Source organism: Megachile rotundata, chromosome 4, assembly GCF_050947335.1.
Source record: "Megachile rotundata isolate GNS110a chromosome 4, iyMegRotu1, whole genome shotgun sequence".
NCBI classification, from domain to species: domain Eukaryota; kingdom Metazoa; phylum Arthropoda; class Insecta; order Hymenoptera; family Megachilidae; genus Megachile; species Megachile rotundata.
In genome coordinates, this window is record NC_134986.1 from 14541763 (window position 1) to 14567890 (window position 26128).

Below are 26128 nucleotides of genomic sequence, written 5' to 3' on the forward strand. Positions count from 1 at the left end.
TTATTTCACAAGAAATTACAGATGAATATGTTACAGAGATATGACAAAATATTTAATGACTGGTGAATATGCATGTTCAAACTGCTCCTTTTTGACCGCCATACTTCTACACTATGCGCATGCGCACCCACGCTTCTTTTGATTTGGGCATTTAATTTGGTTGTGTCTTCTGTCTCTCTCTAAGAGGTAAGTTTCCTTGTCTAGTTTCGCTTCTTGATATATCTACTCTTTGATAATACTGCTTGCAGTTAAATGACAGTGGCAGCACTGTGTTTTATGGCGGGCGTTTTTAAAAGTGTGCCATTCTGCAATCTTTCAGGATGCATCCATCAACAAAATTGATCAATTAACTTCTGTTTTAACATGTAAGAAAAGATATATATATTCTTCTAATTTACAAGGAGTATTTCTAAAGAAAAAGATTTCCTTTTTATCTGACATCGTCGATAACTTTCAGAAGTACCGCCATACTACGTAGAGGGCGCAACGAGTCTACGCAAACGAGACTGCAGTACTCGTCGGTATTTCAGTGCGGGTGAGCTGAAGTGTCATAAGGTGATCAGTCTACTGTGCATCTCGTTCGTGGTGACATCGCTGTTGCTCAGTGAACGTCGTTGCTCGCGTTGGAACGGTTTGTGCTGTGATGTTTGTTGGTTCAAATACGAGTCGATCTTGGACGCGCAATTCGGCAGGAACGAATTACCGCGTGTTTATACAGCGTTCTAACGAACACACAACGAGGACAAGAATGTCGATCAAGGAGTGGATCGGTGAACGTTAGATGCGAAGACATTTTGGACGAATCTGGACAGGCGACACTCGAGGGAAAGGCTGTGAAATATCCTGGCGCCAAATCGCGAGGGGGTAAGTGAATTCCTTAAAATGGCACAGATTAAAGTTAAGGTTAGGTCCTTTCAACAAATTTTGTCAAACCATAAACATTTATTTCCCATAATTTTATCGCGTTACAATCTTATAAGAAATGTCACCCGGAATGCAATTTCGTATTGCATAATTGGCGCGTTAAATAACAACGAGACAGTTTGATATCCGTTGAAAACTGTAAGGTTTTAAGTAATTGCATATTGTATACCGTTACCGAAGTTATGCCGTGCATAACGTTGTTATATAAACAAAAAGGGAAACTAACATTCGCGATTGCGATATGATTAATCCTGACGCTGCGCTGTAGTGGTTTATGACATATTGTTGAGCTTTCGTTTCCATGTACAGGTGCATGTGTTCATATTAACTTCTTGAATTTCAAAACTTATATTGCAAATATATTTTGTTTGCATACATCAAATAACAAATTTTCGAAGGCATACAATAATGTACGTGATTATGTTGTCACACTTTAAGTAATGAATTACGAGTGCAATTAAACTTACACGTACAATACTTCCTGTCTCCGATCTTGATTACGAGTCGTCAGCATTCTTGACTGAAAGCGATTGTTTTTATTCCACTGCGCTTTATCAACGAGTAAGATGATATCTGTAGAAAAGCTGAAGGTCTCGAAATTTAATCTTACATATATGCATTATGTAGACGTAAAGTCGAATGGTTTATAATTTACTATTATCGTAATACACTATTATGAAATATAACGTAAACAAAATTTCCAGATAATAATCGTATTATTTGTTTTATCTCGATTGAAACTTTTCAGGGAAAGCTATATTTTCGCACTCTCACTTGTGCAAGAGGAAAGTGATGCGTTAAGTTCGATGACTTCCATTGACATAATAGTTTCGAATTACATCACAATCGTCGCAATGTTTGAAATATATTACTGATAAAGTTTAATTAGTAAAGTAAAGACTCCGATTAAAAATAAAGAGGTCAACAAATTATTCGACGTATATAATTTAGAATTGATGAATGAGTATGCGATATATTTTTGTAGTTCGATTTGTATTTCAACGTGCTTTCTCTACGCGTTGCGTCTTCACGCATCGCTCTAAGGCGACATGTTGCTTAGCGTGTTTCAACGTGTTGTTTCGCCTCGCGTTATTTAGCCACGTGCCATATCCCAAGTGCAGTTCCGTTGCATTTCAACACGTTGCATCTCACCGCGTATAATTTCAACACGTTGTATTTCAACACGTTGCGTTTCAATCAGATAATATCGCAAGTGTCATGACGTGTGTATACATGGTACAACGCGTGTACGTTGCGTACCTTTGTTAGGTCGTGAAATGCACACGCCGCGTGTGTATCGCAGACGATTTTGGCTCAATGCTCAACAATATATTCACAAAGTGGCTGCTACTCATGAATTCGTCTCCGACCGACCAATTGGACGACTCGCGATCTATAGTAAATATCCGGCTACTATTATTAAGTTTGTCCTTAACGATCGTTACGGGTATCGTCTCGCTACCATTAGCTGTCGTCGTACGAATGGCACCGGACCCGTTTACGGAGTCCGCGAACCTATCAGTTAGTGATCTTGTGTCCGTGTGTTTACGTCATTCCTTTTAAGTGGCTCCAGGATCGGAAGTCTCTCGGGATTATATAGCTTTTTCGACGACATCCTGGGGGAATCGTGTCGTAACGATCCTGTGTAGGTAAGCTCTCGATAACGTGTACGAATCGTGTCACGATATATTAGAAGTAAAACGCTGAACACGATAACATCGATTCGTGATCGAATATCGAGTTTTATCGTGGCCATCACGATCAGAAATTGAAATATTATATGTCTTCGATTATCTGACAATCACATTGAGAAGGTTATATTTTTAGAGCCGTTTGGCAAGATACGCATAGGTGCATCTTCGCGTTTCTAACCGATCTTCCGGATGAATCATTTCGATATACCTGCGTTTCGGAAAACCGGGTGGCATTACACGGGACAACACTTTCTTGAATGATGCTAATAAGAACGCTTTGGGCACCACTGCCAAAATGTGCTAGGCCAAATCATAATTCTTGCAGTTATTCAATTGATGACCTTTTGAAAAGTTCAAAGAGGAATAAAATTAATATTGGTTTGAAACGCGAAGTCTGAATCAAGCTAAATAATACATGTAAAGTTATCGTGATGGGATTCCTTGAATTGATAAATGTTTATCATTCCCAGGAGATCAAAATTCGTTCAGGTTGTTGTTCATAGTTACGAGACCTGTATCAATAAATAATGTAGTACCGTCCAACAGGTACACTTAGCCAGCGTTCGCGCTCATTACCGCGTCATTGTTTTACTCGCATAACGCATTATACATACGTGATTAACTTATATGTATATCATATAATTTGTCATATCGAACGCCAACGCCCAGCTAGATAAGGGATCGATCTACCTATACGAAATTAAGAGTGGAGCGTTTTAAGATAATTAGTTTCGAACATTATTTGCTTGCGTTACCAAATGTGGTAATCTTGTAACGCCCGAATATATTGATACAGACAGATGGGCGATCTTTTGCAATAGCATTATCGGGAAATATCGAAGGAATAATTTATATTTTTACGGATGATTTCAAGTTGAATTTCAATTGAAAAAGTATTAAATGTGCTGGAAACTTAAAGTTTGTTATGCAACTTTATTAATGGCAATATAGTAAAAGATGCACTGAATGATTAAGGAAACTTTAAGCAATTTAATATATTGCCAATTTCAAAAGTTTACTGTCTTTATATCGCAAGCGGCAATATAACAAGAGTGTATTGAATAATTTAAAAATTAAGAAACTTTGATCAATCTGATATATTGCCAAATCCATGAAGTTTGCTGTCTTTATAATCTTGTTGATGGCAATATAACAAGAGTCTACTTATGATTTCATAATTAACAAAACTTGATAGCCAACACAGTATATTGTTAACTCCCACAATTTACTGTCTCTGCAATATCGTAAGTGGCAATATAACAAGAGTTTACTGAATAATCTCAAAATTAAGAAACTTTAACCAATCTGATATATTGCCAAATCCATGAAGTTTGCTGTCTTTATAATCTTGTTTTCGGCAATATAACGAGAGTCTACTTTATGATTTCATAATTAATAAAACTTATTAGCCAACACAATATATTGTCAACTCCCACAATTTACTGTCTCTGCAATATCGTAAGTGGCAATATACCAAGAGTCTACTAAATAATTTCAAAATTAAGAAAACATTGACCATCTAGGTATATTGCCAACATTAGGAATTTACTACGTCTACAATATTGTCAATGGCAATATACCAAGAGTCAACTGAATAATCTCAAAATTAAGAAAACTTTGACCCTCTAGGTATATTGCCAACATTAGGAATTTACTACGTCTACAATATTATCAATGGCAATATAACAAGAGTCAACTGAATAATCTCAAAATTAAGAAAACTTTGACCCTCTAGGTATATTGCCAACATTAGGAATTTACTACGTCTGCAATATTGTCAATGGCAATATAACAAGAGTCTACTGAATAATCTCAAAATTAAGAAAACTTTGACCATCTAGGTATATTGCCAACATTAGGAATTTACTACGTCTGCAATATTGTCAATGGCAATATACCAAGAGTCTACTGAATAATTTCAAAATTAAGAAAACTTTGACCATCTAGGTATATTGCCAACATTAGGAATTTACTACGTCTACAATATTGTCAATGGCAATATAACAAGAGTCTACTGAATAATTTCAAAATTAAGAAAATGTTGACCAAACCATATACAGCCAACTCCAAGAATGACAATTCTTGATATTATTTTGCAATCTTGCCAGTGGCGATATAACAAGAGCGTCCTTATCTCAGTAATACAAAAAATTAGCGAAATTAAATGCTTCCTAATGAAATCGTATAAAAGCAGTAATACATCACAGGTTGATTCTTACGTAAATATAAACATGTACAATTTCCTGATTGGTTATCTTATCAATATAATAATTGACTGTCGTCGAAGCCGCATTGTTACCTTTCAAATTATAATTGCAAAGTTTCCGTTGGCCACGGCGAGTAACGGCAAGGTTTCGTATAACCAGCCAAGTAGGCTTATTATTCGCATCCTTCGTCTCGTTTTACCTCTCTTTTAGGATCACCATACGGCGTATTATACGCGACGTACCTACTCGAATTTGCATCTTTGTTCAGTGAAGTAGCACGCTGCACGTCGTTGCACTTACCGGAGAATGTTCAGTGTTATGCCGGTGCACGCCCACGCATGCACGCCAGATAAAACGATGGCATATGTTCGTTGAACGTTACCGGAAAGTGGGACACTCTTGGCTGACCATGAATTTCTTGTTAAGCTTCGAAGATTTATGGTTAAGCGTCCTATCGTGTTGCCTGGAATCTAAATAGAGGATTAATTTCAATGACTCCGCATTCGCCATTTTGGAACTAATTTATGTCGAATATGTCGTACAAGGGGTGTAGGAACTTGTAATTTGTACACCAGTTATTTTTACTTTTAACCATATACGGTAGTGTATTAACAGATTAAATAGAAGTGTCTCTAGAAAGGGAGAACTTGTTAGGCTCTCCGTAAGTTTCTTTGCATTCACAGATTCAAAACTTTGAAGTCGAATGTCCCAGAGCAGAACTTGTCTCAGTACAAAAATTCTAAAGTTCCAAAGTACCAAAGTTTCAATATTTGTCTTTAAAAGTGTTATGCCACAAAGGTAAATTTCTATGCGGCATTCGTATCATGTAAATCGATAATTCTCACCTTCGTCGCGGGCCACCGGTTGAGGACCGCTGTACAAAAGTAAATCTGATGATCGATGGACACTATCCAATTGCCCGACACAGATCGATACAGTTCTGAAACTCAATTCCGTGACGAAATTGGAATGTCGTGTTGATTGTTCGTTGAGCAAAGTTATCGGGACTTCACCGTTGTGCATTGTGTTCAGCTCATAGCGCCGTTGATGTGTAACAAACGGCTATAATATCGCGGTTACACGACACTGAAATTCTTCGTAACGTGTGTATTTTAACGATCGCCTCGCGCTACAAAATTATTGCAACGGTACTGTGCGATCACTGGATTTCAGTATTATACACTGGATTTCAAATATCGATTATATTTCTTTACGTCGCTGTTATTATCAAATTATGCAAATTTGTTGGTAGTAAAAAAAGTTATTTCTTAAATTACCGATTTCACTAATCATGGTTCGCTGGTAACGCTAAAAAGCGGATCGATTACTATTCCGTTTATGTACCGACGATTCGACACGCGATATCGAGTGCTCTGAATCTTTGCGTGATCTCGGATATAATAGCGCTGATCGCTCACGCGATATTGAACGTATGGCCTTTATATGTTCATGCATTTCGAGTGCTTTGAACTTTGAGTCATTATAGATTTTTGTGCTCATAGGTTTGGAGTGCTTTGAAATTTGAGTACTCGTAGATTTCGAGTACTATAAATTTTGAGTGCTCATAGGTTTCGAGTGCTTCAAGTTTTTAACGCTCATAGATTTTGAGTGCGTTTGAATTTCGAGCACTCATAGATTTCGAGTGCCGCAAAGTTTGAACGCTCATAGATTTTGAGTGCGTTGGAACTTTGAGCGCTTATAGATTTCTAGTGCCGCAAATTTTGAGCGCTCATAGAATTTGAGTGCGTTGGAACTTTGAGTATTCATAGATTTCGAGTGCCTCAAATTTTCGGCGCTTTTAGATTTTCAATGTGTTGGAATTTTGAACACTCATAGAGTTTGAATTCCTCAAATTTTGAACATTTATAAATTTTGAGCACGTTGGAATTTTGAGTACTCATAGATTTCAAGTGCCTTGAATTTTGAGCATTCATAAATTTTGAGTACGTTGAAATTTTGAGTTCTTATAGATTTTAAGTGTCTTGAATTTTGAGCATTCATAAATTTTGAGTTCGCTGAAATTGTTATTATTCGCAGATTTTAAGTGTCTTGAATTTTGAGCATTCATAAATTTTGAGTACGTTGAAATTTTGACTTCTTATAGATTTCAAGTGCCTTGAATTTTGAGCATTCATAAATTCTGAGTACGTTGAAATTTTGACTTCTTATAGAGTTCAAGTGCCTTGAATTTTGAGCATTCATAAATTTTGAGTTCGTTGAAATTGTTATTATTCGCAGATTTTAAGTGTCTTAAATTTTGAGCATTCATAAATTTTGAGCGTGTTTGAATTTTCAGTACTCATAGATATCAAGTACCTTGAATTTTGAATATTCATAAATTTTGAGCGCGTTAAAATTTGAATGTTCAAAGGGTTTGAATGTCTTGAGCTTTGAATATTCATAAAAGTCATCTCTCTTAAGTTTTGAGCGTTCATGAATTTCCTGAAGCTCGAAAAATACTCCTAGATTTCAAGTACTCTTCTTAGGCACTTTGGACTTCCGACTATAATGAAAGTATGAGTTCCATGAGCCTTAAAGTGCTCCCGAAATGCAAGTGTCATTAAATACTCTAGAAATTCGAATCCTTGAACTTTGAGTGCTCTGAGATTTCGTGCACCATGAATTTTTGAGTGCCCTCGGGCGTCGAATGCCCTAGAATTTCAAGTGACTTTGAGTGGCCTAAGATTTCGAATGACCCAGAATTTCCAGCGTCCTAATATTTCCAGTGCCCTAAAATTCAACGTCGAACGCGATACTAAGTGCTCCGAAGTTTTCATTGCTCCCAAGCTTATCGTGAACGATACCGAGATACGAAGCGATCGTTAATGATCGCATTAACGCCGTTTATCTCGTTAATTCTATTTAAATCGTATTTTAAGCTTTGCCGTAATTCGTGTAATTGCTCGGTTAAGTGAATAAACCAGGTTTTTTTGATTCAAAGATGTTTCCCCCGTATCGACATTCGTTGTGCACGTGCATCGGTTACATAACTCGCACGATGCACTCACGTCTGCGTTCGTACGTGATTCTATTTTCGGTAGGGATGCGTGTCGTTGTCGAAACGTTGATCGACGGGCAACAATATTTATTCGCGGCTGAAACGCGGCCAATCAATTTATGTGGACGCTCGAAAAAGGTGCCGAACGTGGTCGAACGACATGTGGCTCACCCCCGCATCTTGTCATTGAACTTCAACATCCCTCGTAAAAACACGAATTACTTGTCCACTTTTATTAACCCCATCCCGTGCGATTTATTTAACAGATGCGTCAGTCAAGACTAACTATAAAGAGCTATAACAATAAAACGAACAAAGAAAATTAAAATGTGAGTATTTTATATTCAGGGATCCTTGATAATGCAACCTAAATTGGACCTAAATTTCAAGTTGAAGAATGTTCAAAGTTTGAGTATGGTTTGTCACATTTGAGCTGTAAGTGCGCAACCAGTGAGCCTCGTCAAAGTACGGGACCGGGTTAAAACGATAATAGTAAATATTAATAACACGAGAAAAGAAAAATGACAGCATCGATAAACGATACACTGCAACAGTTGTACATCAAAACAAAAGATTAACGCGGACAGCTTAAATGGACACGAGTCGTTTTCGTAACGATTACAATCGCCAAAATCTGTGCATGTATCTTTCCAGTATCGTTCAATTGATTTCGCCGTCAACTGAAACGACCGGGGATTCAGTCAACAAACGTATCACGACGAGGCTCTTTGTTTTAATCTGAAAGAACGACTGACACTTGTTCCATAACTCGAAGGACATTTCTCGGAAACGTACGTCCGTATGGTCAATTGCACAGTTGACTTTTGGCCCTTACCGCACTCTGTGCGACGCATACGATATAGCATATACCTTCGTTAATAAGAGGAGGCGGTTAAAATTACCTATTACGTGTACGCTTGTTTTCTGTATGTAGTTTCGGTCCGCAGTCTTCATCGCACGATTCATTTTTCATTTATAAAATGGAATCATACTTTAACCCTTTGCACTCGAGGGGTGACTCTCAGTCAGCATTTTGTTTAATACAATAATTTTAAGTAAGCATTTTTTAATTGATTCTATAACATGACACGTGTGATACATAAACATAGTGAAACAAATAATAGTGGAAATTATTAGTAAAGAAATAATAACCTTAAGAAAATTCATTTAACTTTTTAACTAAGTTTTAAAGTTGCTGTTTGTAAACAGTTAAATTACCTTCGAGTGCAAAGGGTTGAAAGGATTATGTTTATTTAGTTTAAATGGTTGTAACCCGTTTTCACTCCAAAAAATGACAATAGGCTAGAATTCATATCTGCAAGTATGATAATCGAACGATAACGAGTCGAATAAAAACCGCGAAGGTTTTTCTTGGTTTCACGGTTTGTTTTCCCTGCATCTGAATATGCACGCTTTCCACGGTTTCTCACTCTGTTTTCTGCGTTATTAACCCTCTTCTTTCGCCACGTCCTCGCTCGAAGCCGACCGAGTACTGTCGAGTGCGCCGTCTTCTAATGGCGTGCACTCGAGAGCACCGACAATCTTAACACGTGGACGAGTTCTAAAAGGAGGAAAAAGAACGAGGGAATGAAGAAAGAAAAGCATGGCACATGTATATGTATGTGGAAAACTCGACACCGTTGTGTCCACTGTGCTTGCTCGTTACGCTTCTTATCGGTGTTCCGTCAATTTTGGTTAATCTTCTGTGTTTAAGATTGTTGATAAAGAATACGTTGATCTCTCTTTTCCTTCTTTTCGATGAGGTTTCCGGCGTCGTTAACATGGAAAATTACTGGTCACGTTACTGATTACAGGGGATGTAAGGGATATGTGGATAGATATGATAGGGACACCATGGATTTGGAAGTATAAGGATTGAAGGACATAGGACTGTAGGACTATAGGACTGGAGGACTAGAGGACTAGAGAACTATAGGGTTATTGGTAGTCGGGAACATGAGATGTGAAGATATAGGGATTCGCAATAGTTCGCAGAGTCTCGGAGATATAAGGATTTGGGGGTGTAGGGAGCTAAGGACATAGATATTCATTTTATAGGAATTTTAGGGTATAGAAATTTGGGGATGTGGTGATCCAGTTTATAGAGATTTGAAGATCCACGATTTGGGAATGTAGTGATCCAGTTTATAGAGATTTGAGAATCCTTGATTTGGGGATATAGTGATCAAGTTTATAGAGATTTGGGATTCCAAGGGTTTGGGCATGTGGTGATGCAGTTTATAGAGATTTGGAGATGTAGTGACTCCATTTATAGAGATTTGGGGATGTAGTGACTCCGTTTATAGAGATTTGGAGATCCACGATTTGGGGATGTGGTGACCGAACTTATAAAGATTTGGAGATCCACGATTTGGGGATGTAGTAATCTAGTTTATAGAGATTTGGGAATCCACGGCTTGGGGATGTAGTGATCCTGTTCATAGGATTTTGGAATATAGGAATTTGGAGATTCGTGGTTGGAAATATAAGGACTTGAAGGTTTAGGGACCTGGACATAGATATTTGTGGATTCATAATGTAGAGATATCTACATATGTAAATATGTATGTAGTTTATAGAATACAAGAGTACAAGGTCTGAGGAAAAGTCTGAGGATTTGCAGACTTATGGATGTAGAGATCTAAGGATCTTAAGGTTCAGGTTTATAAGGATTTGCTGATGTAGAAATCTATGAACGTTGAATTGTATGCATGTAGGCACCTAAGGATCTAAGAAATGAAGGGTAGAAGTATCACTGTACTTTGTAAATATTCGTAGATATAGAAATCTTAAGAATTTATTATCTAAGTACATAAAATCTGAAGACACATGAATTTAATTTTATATAAATTTGAATACATCCAGTACATTTGACCTGAACCGAAAATGCCTCCAACCTTTTACACAAGTATATCCTACATCATGTACGACATAACAAACACCCTATATATGAATTCTAACTGTAAAAATGGCACGTAAATGCCACAAGGATAAAATGTCGCGGCTTAATATAGATAAGGAACGATCAACTACCGTGGTTATCTGTTCCTTTTCATTACGTATGCGGATAAGATATTAAATTGTTTTGAGCGGTAGTGTACATTCTTTTCCACACTCGGTCGCAGAAAATATGAAACGCTCGTGTGCGCTTATGGCGAGGCGGACGAAAAAAGGGGGTTAATTAGTGTACAAAGGCCGACTGGGTTACACGAAACAAGGAAATATGCTCCCTCCTGTTTAGAATGACTCTAACAGGATGATTACAATAAGAAATGTAGATCGTGAATTAGTTTTTTAAGAGTCCTTTACGTCTTCAGACGCGATGACGCCATTAAACAAATCATTTAATTGCATACTCTCTCCTTGATCCGTCTGTAATTATACTCGAGCAATCTGCGTTATGAGCCGATAATAATCACGAGTCCTTGGCAATATCAGAATTCTGAATCTTCCGAGTGGATGTAACATCACAAGCTTAAACATCGATCGATGTTGAATAAATTTCAAGCGCCCCAAGAAGTTGAGGCTGAAATTCAGGTTATTATAACGGACGCAAACAGGCAACCGGTATTCTTTTATTATTATTTCGCTCACGCGAAAGAATGGCGATTCTGTTTTGTGTTATTTTCATTAAGGAAAGAAAATACGGAAATGCCTAGGTTGTCCGAGGACTATAACTATGCTTTCATTGTTCTAAAAACGGATAAAGGTATTCCGGAGCGTGCACAAACTTTGGTGTACTTGTTGACGAAAAACGAAGAAAATATTAGACGAAATATTTTCACCCTTTTCATATGCACCGCTCGGTTTAACGTGAGTAAAAATTTTTAAACTAAATTTATAATCTTATGTAGACTTAGTAATGTGGACAATATGGCAGCTAGTAGTAGAATAACAACTTCAAAGAAAATTTGTTCAATTTTCCTTTTGGAGAGTTTTAAAACTGTTATCTGCAATCAGGTAAAATATCTTGAAGTACAAAGAGTTAACTTGCGAAAAATTTCATTTCTAACAGAACTACCAAATGACAGCTTATCTTACGTTGTACAGTTGTCTCGAAATGCACTCCTAGAAGAATGTTCCACGTTTCTTGGATATTTGAGATTCATTCGAAATAATTGTACGAGGACGATCCGTTATAAGTGGCAGCGCGAATAATATATGATCCCGTGTCATTGTACGTCGCAACAGGATCCTAACGGATGCAATTATCGCGATTATGTAATACAATAGGGAAACAAAATGAAAGGACACTTCACGGTTCATTGGCACGAGCAAGTATTCTTATTGCATTCCAATGACAGGGTAGCTCCGGGATAGTGTTACCGCGACCACACAAGCTACAACTCCTTGATAACGCACTGATAAACGTTGCGCAAACTGGTACCCACAATTATGCTCACCTTGCGTCATATAACCTAATCGCTCATCTCATCTTACCTCAGTAGAACCAGTTCTCAGAAATCAATTAGTTCAATTAATTTTTTTTCGTACGCAGAAATGTAATCCACAAATCTTTGACGAACCTAATCTAACGTAACCCTTTATGATGCTAATTTAACCTAATCCTTAATGATGTTAAACTAACCTAACACCTTATGATGTTCATCTAACCTACCCCTTAATGATGTTAACCTCGCCTACCACCTTATGATGCTAATCTAACCTAACCCTTTTATTCTAACCTTAACATGACCTAACCTAACCAATTATAACTCTAACTTCACCTAACCTATATCCTTAATCCAACCTAACCCTTTTATTCTAACCTTAACATGACCTAATCTAATCAATTATAACTCTAACTTCATCTAACTTATATCCTTAATCCAACCTAACCCTTTTATTCTAATCTTAACATGACCTAATCTAACCAGTTTTAACTCTAACTTCACCTAACCTATATCCTTAATCCAACCTAACCCTTTTATTCTAATCTTAACATGACCTAATCTAACCAGTTATAACTCTAACTTCACCTAACCTATATCCTTAATCCAACCTAACCCTTTTATTCTAATCTTAACATGATCTAATCTAACCAGTCATAACTCTAACTTCACCTAACCTATATCCTTAATCCAACCTAACCCTTATCTAACCCATTATGATCCTGAACTACCCTAACCTATATAATTTCAATCTAACCTAACTTATTGTAATTCTAATACAACCTAACATGACTTAACAGATTTTAATGATGTAACCTAACATAAGTAACATAATTTAATATTTTTACTCTAATTTAACCACAATCTAGTCCTAACCTAATCTAACTATATTTGAATATGAAAACTTGACCTAACCTTACATGGTGTATTAGGTTAATACCTAATTTTATCACATACCGAATTAATTTACTAGTAGTACTCTAATTCAGTAAAATGAAAATTTTTACTCATAATGTATCATAATCTCATAATTAATCGCAAGTTTCACTGTTATACAATTCGAGGACGTTGCCAGGTGTGTTTTCACGTTCAATTCACGCTAGAGTACCCTCCGTACACCTTTCTATCGAATTTCCCCTATAATTGGGTATTGTCGCTCGCGAGACATTCACGAACAGACAAAAGGATCCAATTAAATTAGGAAGCGATTAATAGCTCACGTGAGTGCTTCTCACGTGGTCCGTTTAATCGAAGTTTAACGAGCGCTGCTAGCGAAAAACGTTTACGACGCTTGGACGAGGAAGGAGAATCCGAAGTCCTTGTGGCGAAGCGAGTGCATCGGTAGGCGCGATAATTAGCGTCGCGATTATCCGCAACGAAAATTGCTCTTCCATCAAACGACACGAATAACTGACGTATAAACGATGACATAACATCAGTAGACTGTACAATCAATCTGGTTATTTTTCATTGACCACCCGATGAAACGAAGTTTTGGCCCACATTTCCAACAATCGAGTACTTACGTAAAAATTGTTACACCTCATGAATATTTTTAATCGCCTCGGAATTAAATTAATTGCTTCCTCTTCGCCGGTGAATCGTGAGAAAATCATTTCTGTGCGCGCTTCTACAGTCTGAGAAGAAAACTTCGACTTTACTTTTATTCAGACTATCAACATAATATTATGTAAGAACGAAGTCAAATATTTTTGTCGATTTGATCATCGCTTTATTGGAACCATCATCGAGATCTACTCGTAGTTTTATTAATATATAGTTCAGAATAAAAATAATTATTTATTGACGAATTTAATATTGAATGCGATATCGAGTGTATCCAGTAACGATCAGTACATCAAGCACTAGTAAACCTATTAAATATCCCTATCTTCCCGAATTAAAAATGTGCTCGAAACGTTCAAGTTCAGTGATCCATGAGCGAAGGCCACATTCGAAGCTCGTAAAATCTGCAAATTACAGTTAAATGGAAGTCAAGAGAGGATGCTCGAAATGGTGACGTCCATCTGCTATATCGACGCATCGATAAAATACAAGGCTACCGAAATAGTTCGAGAGGCGAACTCCGTCGAATCAACGATTCTAAAAATACGAGATAACTGCCTACTGACGGACCGCTGTGTTTTTGCCAATTTTCAGCGCCCCAGGAGTAAAAGTAATTTACAGGTGTTTTGATACACATCTCTCGATTACAGAGCGAGTTTCATTAAATCTGTTACCGAGATTTCACGGCGGTATGTTACGTGGATACATCCTTCGAGATGAAATAGACGCTGACACGTCTTCGGCGAAATGAAAACATGAGATGATCGATGCATTTGACTTGCAGATCGTTAAGATAGAATTTACGCGAAACGGAGAAGAATAATAACCATGAAACCAGAAGCAGTTATGTAAATCTCATTGTATACGTTGCAATTTATAGGTTTGCAGAAAATAATGATATTTATGCGAAATATATATGTATAAATATGTTATCGGGATTTCCAGACTAATAAGAACAATTGCGAGGGAGAATCTTGGTTGATTTATTGGCGCGGTGGATGAGTATCTGCCTGCTAATCTGAGGTTCATCAGTTCGAATCCTTACGGGAGAACCGCCTCCCGTTGCTTTTTTCCGCATTTTCTTCTAATTACGAAATATATCATTTATTTCATCTTTATATCAGTTACGACATTTTCCGATAAAATAAATTAATGTCTTCTCAAAGTCTCAAAATTATTAAAATTTCCCATTATTATAAAATTTCTCAATTTTCTCTCCCATAGTCTTCAAAATTAAAATCTCCAAATTTTCCAACGTGCTTCCCAAAACTTCCCAAGCATCCCAAAACGTCAAAATTGAAATATTGCCAATGATTCAGTCTAATTTTCACCAATCTTTCCAAAATTCCGAAGTTGCAAAACAACATTTACTTTCAACAATGATTACAACAGCAAGCGTTGATGACAACAAGCGATGACATTGAAAAGGAAACTCTTATTTTCAGCGTACAACATATCTGCAATTAAGTCCCCCGATAAACGCAACGAAATCTCGGTCACGTCGTGCAGTAAACAATTACCGCATGCCGCTTGATTACAAACATTTCAGAACAGCAGTTGCGCGCGAATCGATCGTGTTATTCGTTTCGGGGTGATTTTATTCGTATTACAAGACTTTGGCCACTATTTATCATTCTCGTTTTGATTTTCAAGCTTCTAGCGCGTGCCAGCGCTCGTAACATTTTACACAACCTTACTGCCCACCAGTCACGCAATTTACAAGTGAAACGAGATGCGTGTTCGATCGGAACTTTTAGGGAACGTTATGCGTCAGTGTGAAACCAATGTAAGAAATTCGGCACAACTTTCGCTGAGCGTTGTAAATAATTTCGCAACATCGGAAACAACAAATTGTTAAGAATTTGCTTATGCACGACGTTACCATTTGTTTACATAAACAGAATGATGTGTGCAATTAAATTTGTTGATCGAGCGAACGCGCCAGGAAAATTTCTGCTATTGGGCGAATGCGTACAAAGGGGATTTGTCAACAGATATGCATTTTAATTTTGGAGTAGGGTCATTTAAGATGATTACCCGAATATGGAGAATTTCAGAGACTTAGAGAAAGGTCATAGACCTTGGGAATTTGACCTGAGGACTAAAATATGAAATTGCAAGTTTCCTAAGTTGGAAAATATAATAATTCCAAATTCTAAATCTTGATTAAAAAAATGTAGAGATGCACTCGGTTAGGTTAGCTCGGTAATTTGTTAAAGTCGTGTCAAAGCGTCAGCCTTAGAGGTCTACATGGACAGTGAATGACGGGCAACAAACAGTGACGTCACAAGGGGTAAACAAAGGCGGGTAATAAACTGCGAGATCGATCAATTAATAATGATACAAGTAGATGTTTGGTAACGGTAGCCTCAGATCGATCATATGTCAGAGAACCTCTTAACCTTATTTCGTGTAAGAATAATTCAGCGGCGCGTTACCTGGGGGGACGACTAAGAAGTGGAGAGGTCCATTCTGTTTTCTCCTTGAGCGTCGAGGCGCTCTACGAGTCAGTCGATGTTTGTTCGTCCGTCGGTAAAGGTGTTATACACGTCGTCCGTTGGATCGAAAACGAACGTCGTTTCGGTGCTAGAACAATTCGCGTGCACTTTGCACATATTTTACGATTAAGTCAGTGCGCTACTTGCCTCGAAACGGGACGGTCGCTATTCCACGTTCCGTTTTTAAATATCCGAATATTGCTAAAATTGCTTTTTCGGGGTAGTGTTAAAATAGTTGCAAATTGGAATAAAATTTGATAGGATTTATGTGGGAAGATTATACGTTTTTATCGCAGACTGTGTGAACGTTCTGTACGGTTCGGAACGGTTGAATGGACCGTGTAAAAGTTCACCGTTACTCGTCGCTGTGGAAATTCTGGAATTAGGCTTTTTAACGAAGCGTGTATCGACTATTAAACAGCCTTCGAGCCCTAGAGGACTGGTACCGTGAACTTTCTAGGGAAAATGGCGACGTAGGGAAATGAGGAATTACTAGGTTCTTTGATGGAACGTTTTGAAACTTATTTGAAAATTTATTAATTTGGAAACTTGAGAATTTTGAAGATTGAAAATATACCTGGTCCAAGTGGAAGACATGACAATTACAGATTACATTATCTAACGAAAATAAAATTCTTTTACATCGAGGGTTAAAAAAGAATTCCTTTATACAGAAAATATCCATCATTCGAAGAAACCTTCGATGATAAATAAAGAATTCGAAATTATCAAATGAATCGCACAGAGCCGTGCGAAACGAGAGGAAACATAATAATCTTGTCATTGAAAATTACCGTTTTGTCATCGTCAAGGAGAAGCTACTCTGATTTCCCAGAAAATTCGTGTCGCCGGAAGTGACCGTGAAAACGTGCCAGATTTTGATTGTTCGTGGAAAAAGGTGAACGAGGCGGTTCAGGACGCGTGTGATTTTTCAATGGGAAAAAGGAGTGAAGTCAAAGGACGGAAAAATGATCACCGTGCCGATATCCGCTTCCAGTCCTTACATGAAGGTTACGTCCTACAGCGATACAAGCGCTATTGGCAAAAAGCCTGCAGTGAGTAGATCGAGAAACCATTTAAACTCTACATTTTTTTTTCTTCATCTTCACGCTGTGTGAACGCGTTTCTTTGCTTTTTGCTCGTTGCAGCTGCAAGAACGTGAATGACAAAAACAAACTGAACGTCAGTTTAAGATCTCGGTAGCAGAGTATATTTATAGAAAATTACCAGAATTAAGATCGTCAGCTAGAAAATCTCTGATATTGATATTACAATTAATTTTTAAGAATGCATAGTGATATTAAGTTTCTTGGTGTAACTATGAAATAGGGACTTCGAAATTCCCTAGGTTCAAAAATTCTCTAGATTTCGAGTTTCTTGTCGTTGCAAATTTCAAAGATTCCGAATTGCCCTAGTGATCGAATTTCCTAGACCACGAATTCCCTAGATTCAAAATTCTCCAGATTTCCAATTCCTCAAATTCTCAAGATCCTGAATTTCTCAAATTCTAAATTTCCTAGATTCCAAAATCCCTAAACTCGAAAATTCTCTAGATCCAAAAATTCTCTAGATTTTGGATTTCTTGGGTTACAAATTTTCTGAATTCCGAATTGCCCAAATGATCGAATTTCCTAGACCACGAATTCTCTAGATTTCATTTCCCTAGATTAAAAATTCCCCAAATTCCCAATTTTCCAGATTCAAAATTCCCTAGATTTAGAATTTCTTGCGTTCCAAATTTCCTAGATTCCAAATTCCCAAGTTACTGAATTTCCTAGATCACAAATTCCCTAGGTTCTAAATTCTCCAAATTCCTAACTTTCCAGATTCCAAATTCCCTAGATTTAGAATTTCTTGCGTTCCAAATTTCCTAGATTTAGAATTTCTTGCGTTCCAAATTTCCTAGATTCCAAATTCCCAAGTTACTGAATTTCCTAGATCACAAATTCCCTAGGTTCTAAATTCTCCAAATTCCTAACTTTCCAGATTCCAAATTCCCTAGATTTAGAATTTCTTGCGTTCCAAATTTCCTAGATTTAGAATTTCTTGCGTTCCAAATTTCCTAGATTCCAAATTCCCAAGTTACTGAATTTCCTAGATCACAAATTCCCTAGGTTCAAAATTCTCCAAATTCCCAATTTTCCAGATTCAAAATTCCCTAGATTTAGAATTTCTTGCGTTCCAAATTTCCTAAATTCCGAATTCCCAAGTTACTGAATTTCCTAGATCACAAATTCCCTAGGTTCAAAATTCTCCAAATTCCCAATTTTCCAGATTCCAAATTCCCTAGATTTAGAATTTCTTGCGTTCCAAATTTCCTAGATTCCAAATTCCCAAGTTACTGAATTTCCTAGATCACAAATTCCCTAGGTTCCAAATTCTCCGGATTTAAACTACCTAGATTCCAAATTTCCCAAATGATCAAATCCTCAAAATTTCCAATGCGTTACATGCCAAATTCCATTCATTCAAAATTCCGAATTCCTTAGATTGAAAATTCTCGAAATTACAATTTTCCCAAATTTCCAATTCCTTATGCTAAGTGTTCAAACATTGAAATGCCACTTGATCATTCCTAGCGATAAAATTAAACTACCACCCCAGACAAAGGTTCTAGTCACATCAGATATCGAGATAATTATATTAATTAGCATGTTTTAAAATTTCGAAATAATGGTTATGGGCAAGTATTTAGCGTTGTATGTCACGGTGAGCGGATCGACCACAAAACACTTACGTCAAACTCGATTCATACTATATTTCATGTTTTACGTAACTTTCACCAAGGTAGAGGTGAAAATGTAAAACACTGTATATTCTTAGACTGTCGGGAAAAGCAACACCGATCTTTGTCCGCGAACCAAGTGAAATATTTGCGAATAAGGGACGTCCGGCGGGAAGTCGACGGTTTTTTACGGAATAATCGGGAACACGGTCAGTAAACGGGCCTCTGGCAGAGAGTTGAAATTCCTGCTGGTTCGTCCGCCGTTGTAAATTTAGATCTCCCGTATACCAGCTTCCACGAACCTCGATGTCTCTCCTAGTCGGTGAACGGAAGCAAAAAGAAAGGGGAAACCAACGTCCAGGCTAGTAAACTTCCTTTCTCGCTTGGTCGCGATCAAACGCAAAAGTCATCTCCGATAAGCTGATAAGGATGAATAATGCCACGATGGAAGCCGAGCAGAAAATATTTGTGACGAAATAATGTAGTATCGGTCATGATAGGAAAACAATTAGTCGACGCATTTAATGCCTCATAAATCAAAATACGACGTCGCGTGTTCGGTCGCCAAGATGTTCTCTCACGCGATATCACGTGATTTTATTCGATGTTCAATTCGTGGTAACTTTGTTCGACGATTGAATTGTAATTCAATTCTAATATACTTTAGTTATGGCACGATTTAATTCCAGCATTAAGGTGTGGGGTGATTAAATCGTAATATACGAAATGTTGAACCCGTATGTTTCTATTTTTTATTCAGTTCAGATCAGACATGTAAATAACACGTATTTCTAGTTCTTACTTAATCCGGTCGCAAAAGACGTCAGATGAAAGGTGAGCAGATTTTGATCAAGAACGCGGTGTAAATTGTCTATTATAAAAAGCGTCATTACAATTAACGAACGTGATCAACAGATCCGAAGGATCAGAGCACAGACCTTCCATATTCATACGTCCGAGTGACTCATGTACCTTTAAATGTTTTTTTCTAGTCCCTGTTCTGTGAACAGTGCACGATGCGCCTTTTTTTTAGCATCATGCTTTGCACGAGTTACGTGTAAAAGAAATAACTATTTCATAAATGAACGATAAATGGAAGTATAGTACTTGAGTTCCGACACGAATTTTTACTGGTACACTCGTGCCAAACTTGTAACATTTCGATCACGTACCGGTGCCTGCTTTCACGATTTGTGGTATATTTCTTCGAATTCTTGATGACGGTCGCGAAAGCGATAGCGAGAAGTACATTTACTCGAAAAGAAACGAATGTCGATCGATTTTATGCGGCCGAGCAAGTTCTCTGCATTTGGAATGGCTCACTTTTTATTTGAATAATGTATCGGAAAAATGGGTGAAATTTAACTGTGTGAAACAAATTTACGCGTTATATTACCACGCGTTGAATTTCCACGCGTTGGATTTCCATGCGTTATATTATCACGCGTTATATCACCACGCGTTATATTGCCACGCGTTATATCACCACGCGTTGGATTTGCACGCGTTATATCACCACGCGTTGGATTTGCACGCGTTATATCACTACGCGTTGGATTTGCACGCGTGGGATTTGCGCGCGTTATATTGCCACGCGTTATATCACCACGTGTTGGATTTGCACACGTTATATCACCACGCGTTGGATTTGCACGCGTTATATCACCACGCGTAGGATTTGCACGCGTGGGATTTGCACGCGTTATATTGCCACGCGTTATATCACCACGCGTGGGATTTGCACGCGTTGGATTTGCACGCGTGGGATTTGCACGCGTTATATCACCACGCGTGGGATTTGCACGCGTTGGATTTGCACGCGTGGGATTTGCACGCGTTATATCACCACGCGTGGGATTTGCACGCGTTGGATTTGCACGCGTGAGATTTGCACGCGTTATATTGCCACGCGTTATATCACCACGCGTTGGTTCTTCACGTGTTATATTGCCACGCGTTGGATCTCCACGCGTTGGTTCTCCACGTGTTATATTGCCAGGCGTTATATCACCACGCGTTGGTTCTCCATGTGTTATATTGCCACGCGTTGGATTTCTATGTGTTATATCGCCACGCATTGAATCTCCACGTGTTATATTGCCATGAGTTATATCACCACGCGTTGGATTCCCACTCATTATAGTGCTACACGTTGTATCTCCACGTATTATATTGTAACGCGTTGGATCTTCATGCGTTGGATTTTCATGTGTTATATTGCCACGCGTTTGAAAATATGTATCGTCAATTGTATCGGTACGCATTATATCATCAAACATTGTACGATCACGCGTACCATTACCGCGTATTACATAGTCACGCGTTATATCCTCATATTTATTCTCTTAACGTCTTCAGCACCAATAAAAAACTACTGTTTCCTTTCGCTACTGTTATTAATGGCTTTACAAGCCGGTTATGAATTAAAATGTTTGCATTGATTTTCATTGAAAATATTGTTATACGGAAAATCGTTACAAGAGTTGTTATTTATGATTTTATATTTTTATCTGAAATAACGTAGTCTTGAAATTGAAAGATTCACCTGTCGAATAAAAAATGAAATTTCGAAATTTATTTTTGCACATTTTGTTTCGTAAGCTTTATTTATTTTGACACGTATTTTAATCTGTTTATTTCGTTTGTCGATTTATCGATTATTTTTTGGTTCGAATGAAATGTGCTCATTGTTGTATTTATAGCGAATCGAGAGCGATCATTTTCATAGTTAGTTAAATGATAGGCTATTGAAAGGTAGTTAAGTCTTACCGGTAGACACACGATAGCCGCAGAAAAGGCGTTTATTAAGTCATAATCGTATTATCGGCTGATTACAGTGGTTACCGCAATAAAGTATACATAAGATAATGTGCCCTAAGAATTCCCCGGGGATCATATTTCCTTATGGATCGTTGTGCAGCCACCTTGTTTCAGGTTTAATGTTAATTTGGTCACGTAGAAGTGATACGTTGCATTCCTTCTCTTTTCTCTTTTATTGCTGCTTTTACGGTACGTGCAAGAAGTACCCTGCGCCTCTCTTCGTGTCTGTAATATATTATGTTTTCAACGAATGATTGTTTGCGTTTTATCAGACGGGAATAAGATCTCCTACCGAGCGTAAAAAAACATTGTTTACATCATTCTTCACGAAGCTTGGCATTTTTCAGTTAACGTTTCGAGAAAGTTTATTTTCTCACAGCTTAATTCGTCGAAGTAACAATTAGCTGCGATGATCAACCCTTCGTTATATCACGTTGTCACAATTGTCCTATTTTTATAACATAAATGAGCTACGTTTCACTGTTACTAATATTATCAGGTTCATCATAAAATTCATTTAAAATGAAGTTTTTCCCAGAATCAAAAGATTCCTATAACAAAGAGTTAAAATGACAAGACTGCAGCTGTTACTAGGTGATCTTTTTTGCTGCGTACACACTCCAGAATGTGGTTCTGTTGTCGTCAAAAGTGCTAGTTGAAATCCTAAGACGGTGGTATTTAAATAACAGCACGGTGAAAGCTCAGGTATTCGTGGAAGGATTAGAAGCGACAAGCTGTCTGCATATAATTAGACATCTTGGCTGCTGTGCGTCTTGCAGCGAATTCATCTAGAACGCCTCCTCGGCCATCGTCATTTAAATGACAAACAACGTTTCTTGAGTTATGTACAAGAGATATGACTATTGTTAGAATAGGAGCAACATTTTTCAACCTTGTGCGTGTCACTTATTTTTATCGATTTCGTCATACGAAATTCTCTGATTTATGCGTGGTTTCATTTTACATGGTTGACAATCGCGTAATTTGAGAGTCGATAAATCTTGCGAAGATGGACGGAGTGGAGTCTAGGGAAACTATATGAGAAGCCTAGGGAGATGGTAGAGAAAGTCTAGAGAATATTTAAGGATTTAGGAGAGGCAAAGGGGAGCCTGAACTCCAGGGAGAATCTAGGGTAAATTCCTTAGATTCCTAAGGAGTTAAAGATGAAATATTCCCTAAATCTAGGAATTCCAAATTCTGTAAATTCGAGGGATCCAAAAATTCCTTAGACCCTAGGATTCGATATTTGCAAAATTTCTGGTTAGATTACAGACCAAAATTCCTTAGACACCTAGAGTCAAAAATTCCCTAGATCTTCAGGGTCGAAAATTCTCTGGATTCCTAAGATCGAAAATTCCCTAGATCACTGTAGTTAAAAATTCCCTACACCTCGAGTGTCAAAATTCCCTAGATCTCCAAGGTAAAAAATCTCCAGAATTCTAGGGTCAAAAATTCCCTAGATCGCTGTGGTCAAAATATCCTAAATCTCTCGGACCAAAATTCCTTAGATCACTGTGGTTAAAAATTCCCTAGCTCTTCAGGGTCGAAAATTCTCTGGATTCCTAAAATCAAAAATTCCCTAGATCACTGTAGTTAAAAATTCCCTACACCTCGAGTGTCAAAATTCCCTAGATCTCCAAGGTAAAAAATCTCCAGAACTCTAGGGTCAAAAATTCCCTAGATCGCAGTGGTCAAAATACCCTAAATCTCTCGGACCAAAATTCCTTAGATCACTGTGGTTAAAAATTCCCTAGCTCTTCAGGGTCAAAAATTCTCTGGATTCCTAAGATCAAAAATTCCCTACTTCACGGTAGTTAAAAGTTCCCTAGATCTCGAGTGTCAAAATTCCCCAGATCTCCAAGGTAAAAAATCTCCAGAACTCTAGGGTAAAAAATTCCCTAGATCGCTGTGGTCAAAATATCCTAAATCCCTCGGACCAAAATTCCTCAGATCACTGTGGTTAAAAATTCCCTAGCTCTTCAGGGTCAAAATTCCCAAGAACTGCAGGGCCAAAAATTCTCTAGATCTCTTACAAAGTTTCAAAATAACAGAGTTGAAAATAAACGAACCAGTAACGTTGCAAGTGGTTAAAATTAGATGAAATTTTGCAGCGGCCGAGGTGTTAATTATGCAGTATGCCGTTGTAGAAAGATCAAATATACAATATTTCAGGTTGTAAGATTTGATCGGTAGAAAATTTATGCGCATTCGGTTATGGCGCGTGCACGGTCGCGAAAGGATCGTTATTTTAATTTGTAAAAGTATTTGCGGTTGCCCATGACGCATTCTTCGACATTTCAATGGAAATTGTGTCAACCAGGATCAAAGACCTTCCACGTGATCTAGGTTTACTTTTTCAGCGTGAAATCGAATGAAACGAAGCATAGAGACACCACCGGCTGGCGCAATTAGGATTTAATTATGGCCGACACCTGGCACGCATAGAAACGTGGCTCTAGTTTCTTTTCCAAATAGAAGTTCACTCGAACGATCGTGAGACAAATACCGCGCATACTTTAATCATAAGAGCGTGGTTCATTGTACCGCGTATGTTCGTTAAACTAAATTATATGTACATAGTTTATAACGTCTTGTAACGACGCTAATTTCGTGTATAATGCATGTACTTACATGTAATGTACACATCGAGCAAGTGTTATACATTGTTTTCCGAAGGAAATTATGAAGAACGCAGTACTATATTTTGATCCAAATAGATAGACAGTTTACAAACGTAACTGTTAATTTTAATACACATTGTATACACACGCACACACGTACAAATCTATTCTACTTGTACGTGTAACGAATGGCTTCGCGAGTGCTATTATTCATAAAAGATCTCCGATCACAATTGGCACAGTTTCCGTTAAGTCTCTGTTCATGAATAATTAATACGCGATCGCGTATCCTGAAGTAAATTTATGTAATGATACCTTTTACAAGATCTGGAAATAAAACGTAACGAGCGTGGTGAGAGGGTAGAGGAAGTTACAACACAAACAGATAGTTTAGAAATACATATTCTTCCCTAGATGTATCATTGAAGTATTTAATCATCGAGGATTTCGCAATGAAGTCCAACTCACGATCGCGTGAATTCGTTGCCATGATTAATTGCTAGTCGACGAAACGCAACGGAAATGATTTTCTTCGTTCTTTTCCCAGCTGGTTCGTAACAGACGTCCTTGTTTTCACTGATCGCCGTTTACGAAACGGTCGCTTCCATTTAACCGCGAACGCAACAGATCACAGGGTCGATCTCGAAGACGTTCAATCTAATTTTCCACGTGAATTCAATCGATCCGCGTCACGATGCACAGCCGTGCTCTCGATGATCACGCGTACCTTGAATTGGCGACGATCAGTCGGATACACGAGTATCCAACGTACTGAAATGTTCGCAACGTGAACTAGGAATGTAGGCATTTAGAGGCGACAGATATACGAAACTAGAGATCTTAGGATGTAGTGATATGGAGATCTAGAACTGTGAGGAACTAGGGATACCGAGATCTGATGGTAGTGATAGGGATATCGGGATCTAAGGAAATATTGAAATTTAGGAATATCGGGATTTAGGAAAAGATCGATATCTAGGGATATCAAAATTTAGGGAAATATCGATATCTAAAGGAATATTGAAATCTAGGGATATTGGGATCTATGAAAATATCCAAGTTTGGGAATATCGAGATCTAGGGGAAAATCGAAATTCGGTGATATAGGGGAATATTGAAATCTGGGGATTTCGAGATCTAGTGGAAAATCGAAATCTAGGGAAATATTGAAATCGGGTGCGTTGAGATCTAGGGAAAAATCGAAATCTGGGGATATCGAGATTTAGGGGAATATAGAAACCTCGGGGTATCAGAATCTATGAAAATATCGAAATCTAAGGATATTTGGATCTAGGGATTTACTGCTCTAGGAATTTAAGAATCGAAGAGTATCGAAATTTAGAAATCTAGGGACTCTACAGAATTTAGAAATATTGGTAATGTGAGGACCTAGTGATATAGAAATCATTCTTCCATTCCTCTAACAATAAATCCGAAAATAGTGTATGAATATAATGGATACAATGTATCTATTTTGTTCCAAAAAGCATCACAAACGTTGACCTATTGTTATCTCCACCGTGCATGCAACATATACCCATTCAGAAAAAGCACATAAAACAAATCATAAAAGCGCATTTAACGCGGCAGGATGAGCATCTCTGAATATTCATACACTTTTTCTAATCTACCCGTACCGAGTGACCAATAAAAATTTTTTTCACGCATCGCTTAAATATTCATC

General features: G+C 37.7%; 1 protein-coding gene and 1 long non-coding RNA gene across 5 annotated transcripts in view; one reads left to right on the plus strand and one right to left on the minus strand.

Annotated features, from left to right (window-relative positions):
• The first annotated feature begins 44 nt into the window (after positions 1-44).
• plx (PTB_TBC1D1_like and TBC domain-containing protein plx) overlaps positions 45-26128 on the plus strand; it is a 34821-nt gene continuing 8737 nt past the window's right edge. Inside the window, exons 1-3 of one of the 3 annotated variants that reach the window (XM_012291958.2) lie at positions 45-186; positions 249-365; positions 458-864. Coding sequence is in view for 1 of the 3 variants with exons in the window: in XM_003706090.3 (XP_003706138.1) it covers positions 17247-17333 (87 nt within the window). In the remaining 2 variants the exon portion in view is untranslated. Of the gene's footprint in view, positions 187-248; positions 366-457; positions 865-2387; positions 2574-16283; positions 17334-26128 lie in introns of those variants that run through there. The other 2 variants (XM_076531192.1, XM_003706090.3) reach the window with 2 other exon arrangements.
• On the minus strand, positions 21648-22255 carry LOC143264350 (uncharacterized). 2 transcript variants are annotated; one of them, XR_013038058.1, is made up of 2 exons: positions 22140-22255; positions 21648-22048 (listed from the first exon to the last, which is right to left on the minus strand). It is a non-coding gene; the product is annotated as an uncharacterized LOC143264350 (long non-coding RNA). The 2 variants fall into 2 exon arrangements; XR_013038059.1 differs by having other exon boundaries at positions 22116-22255.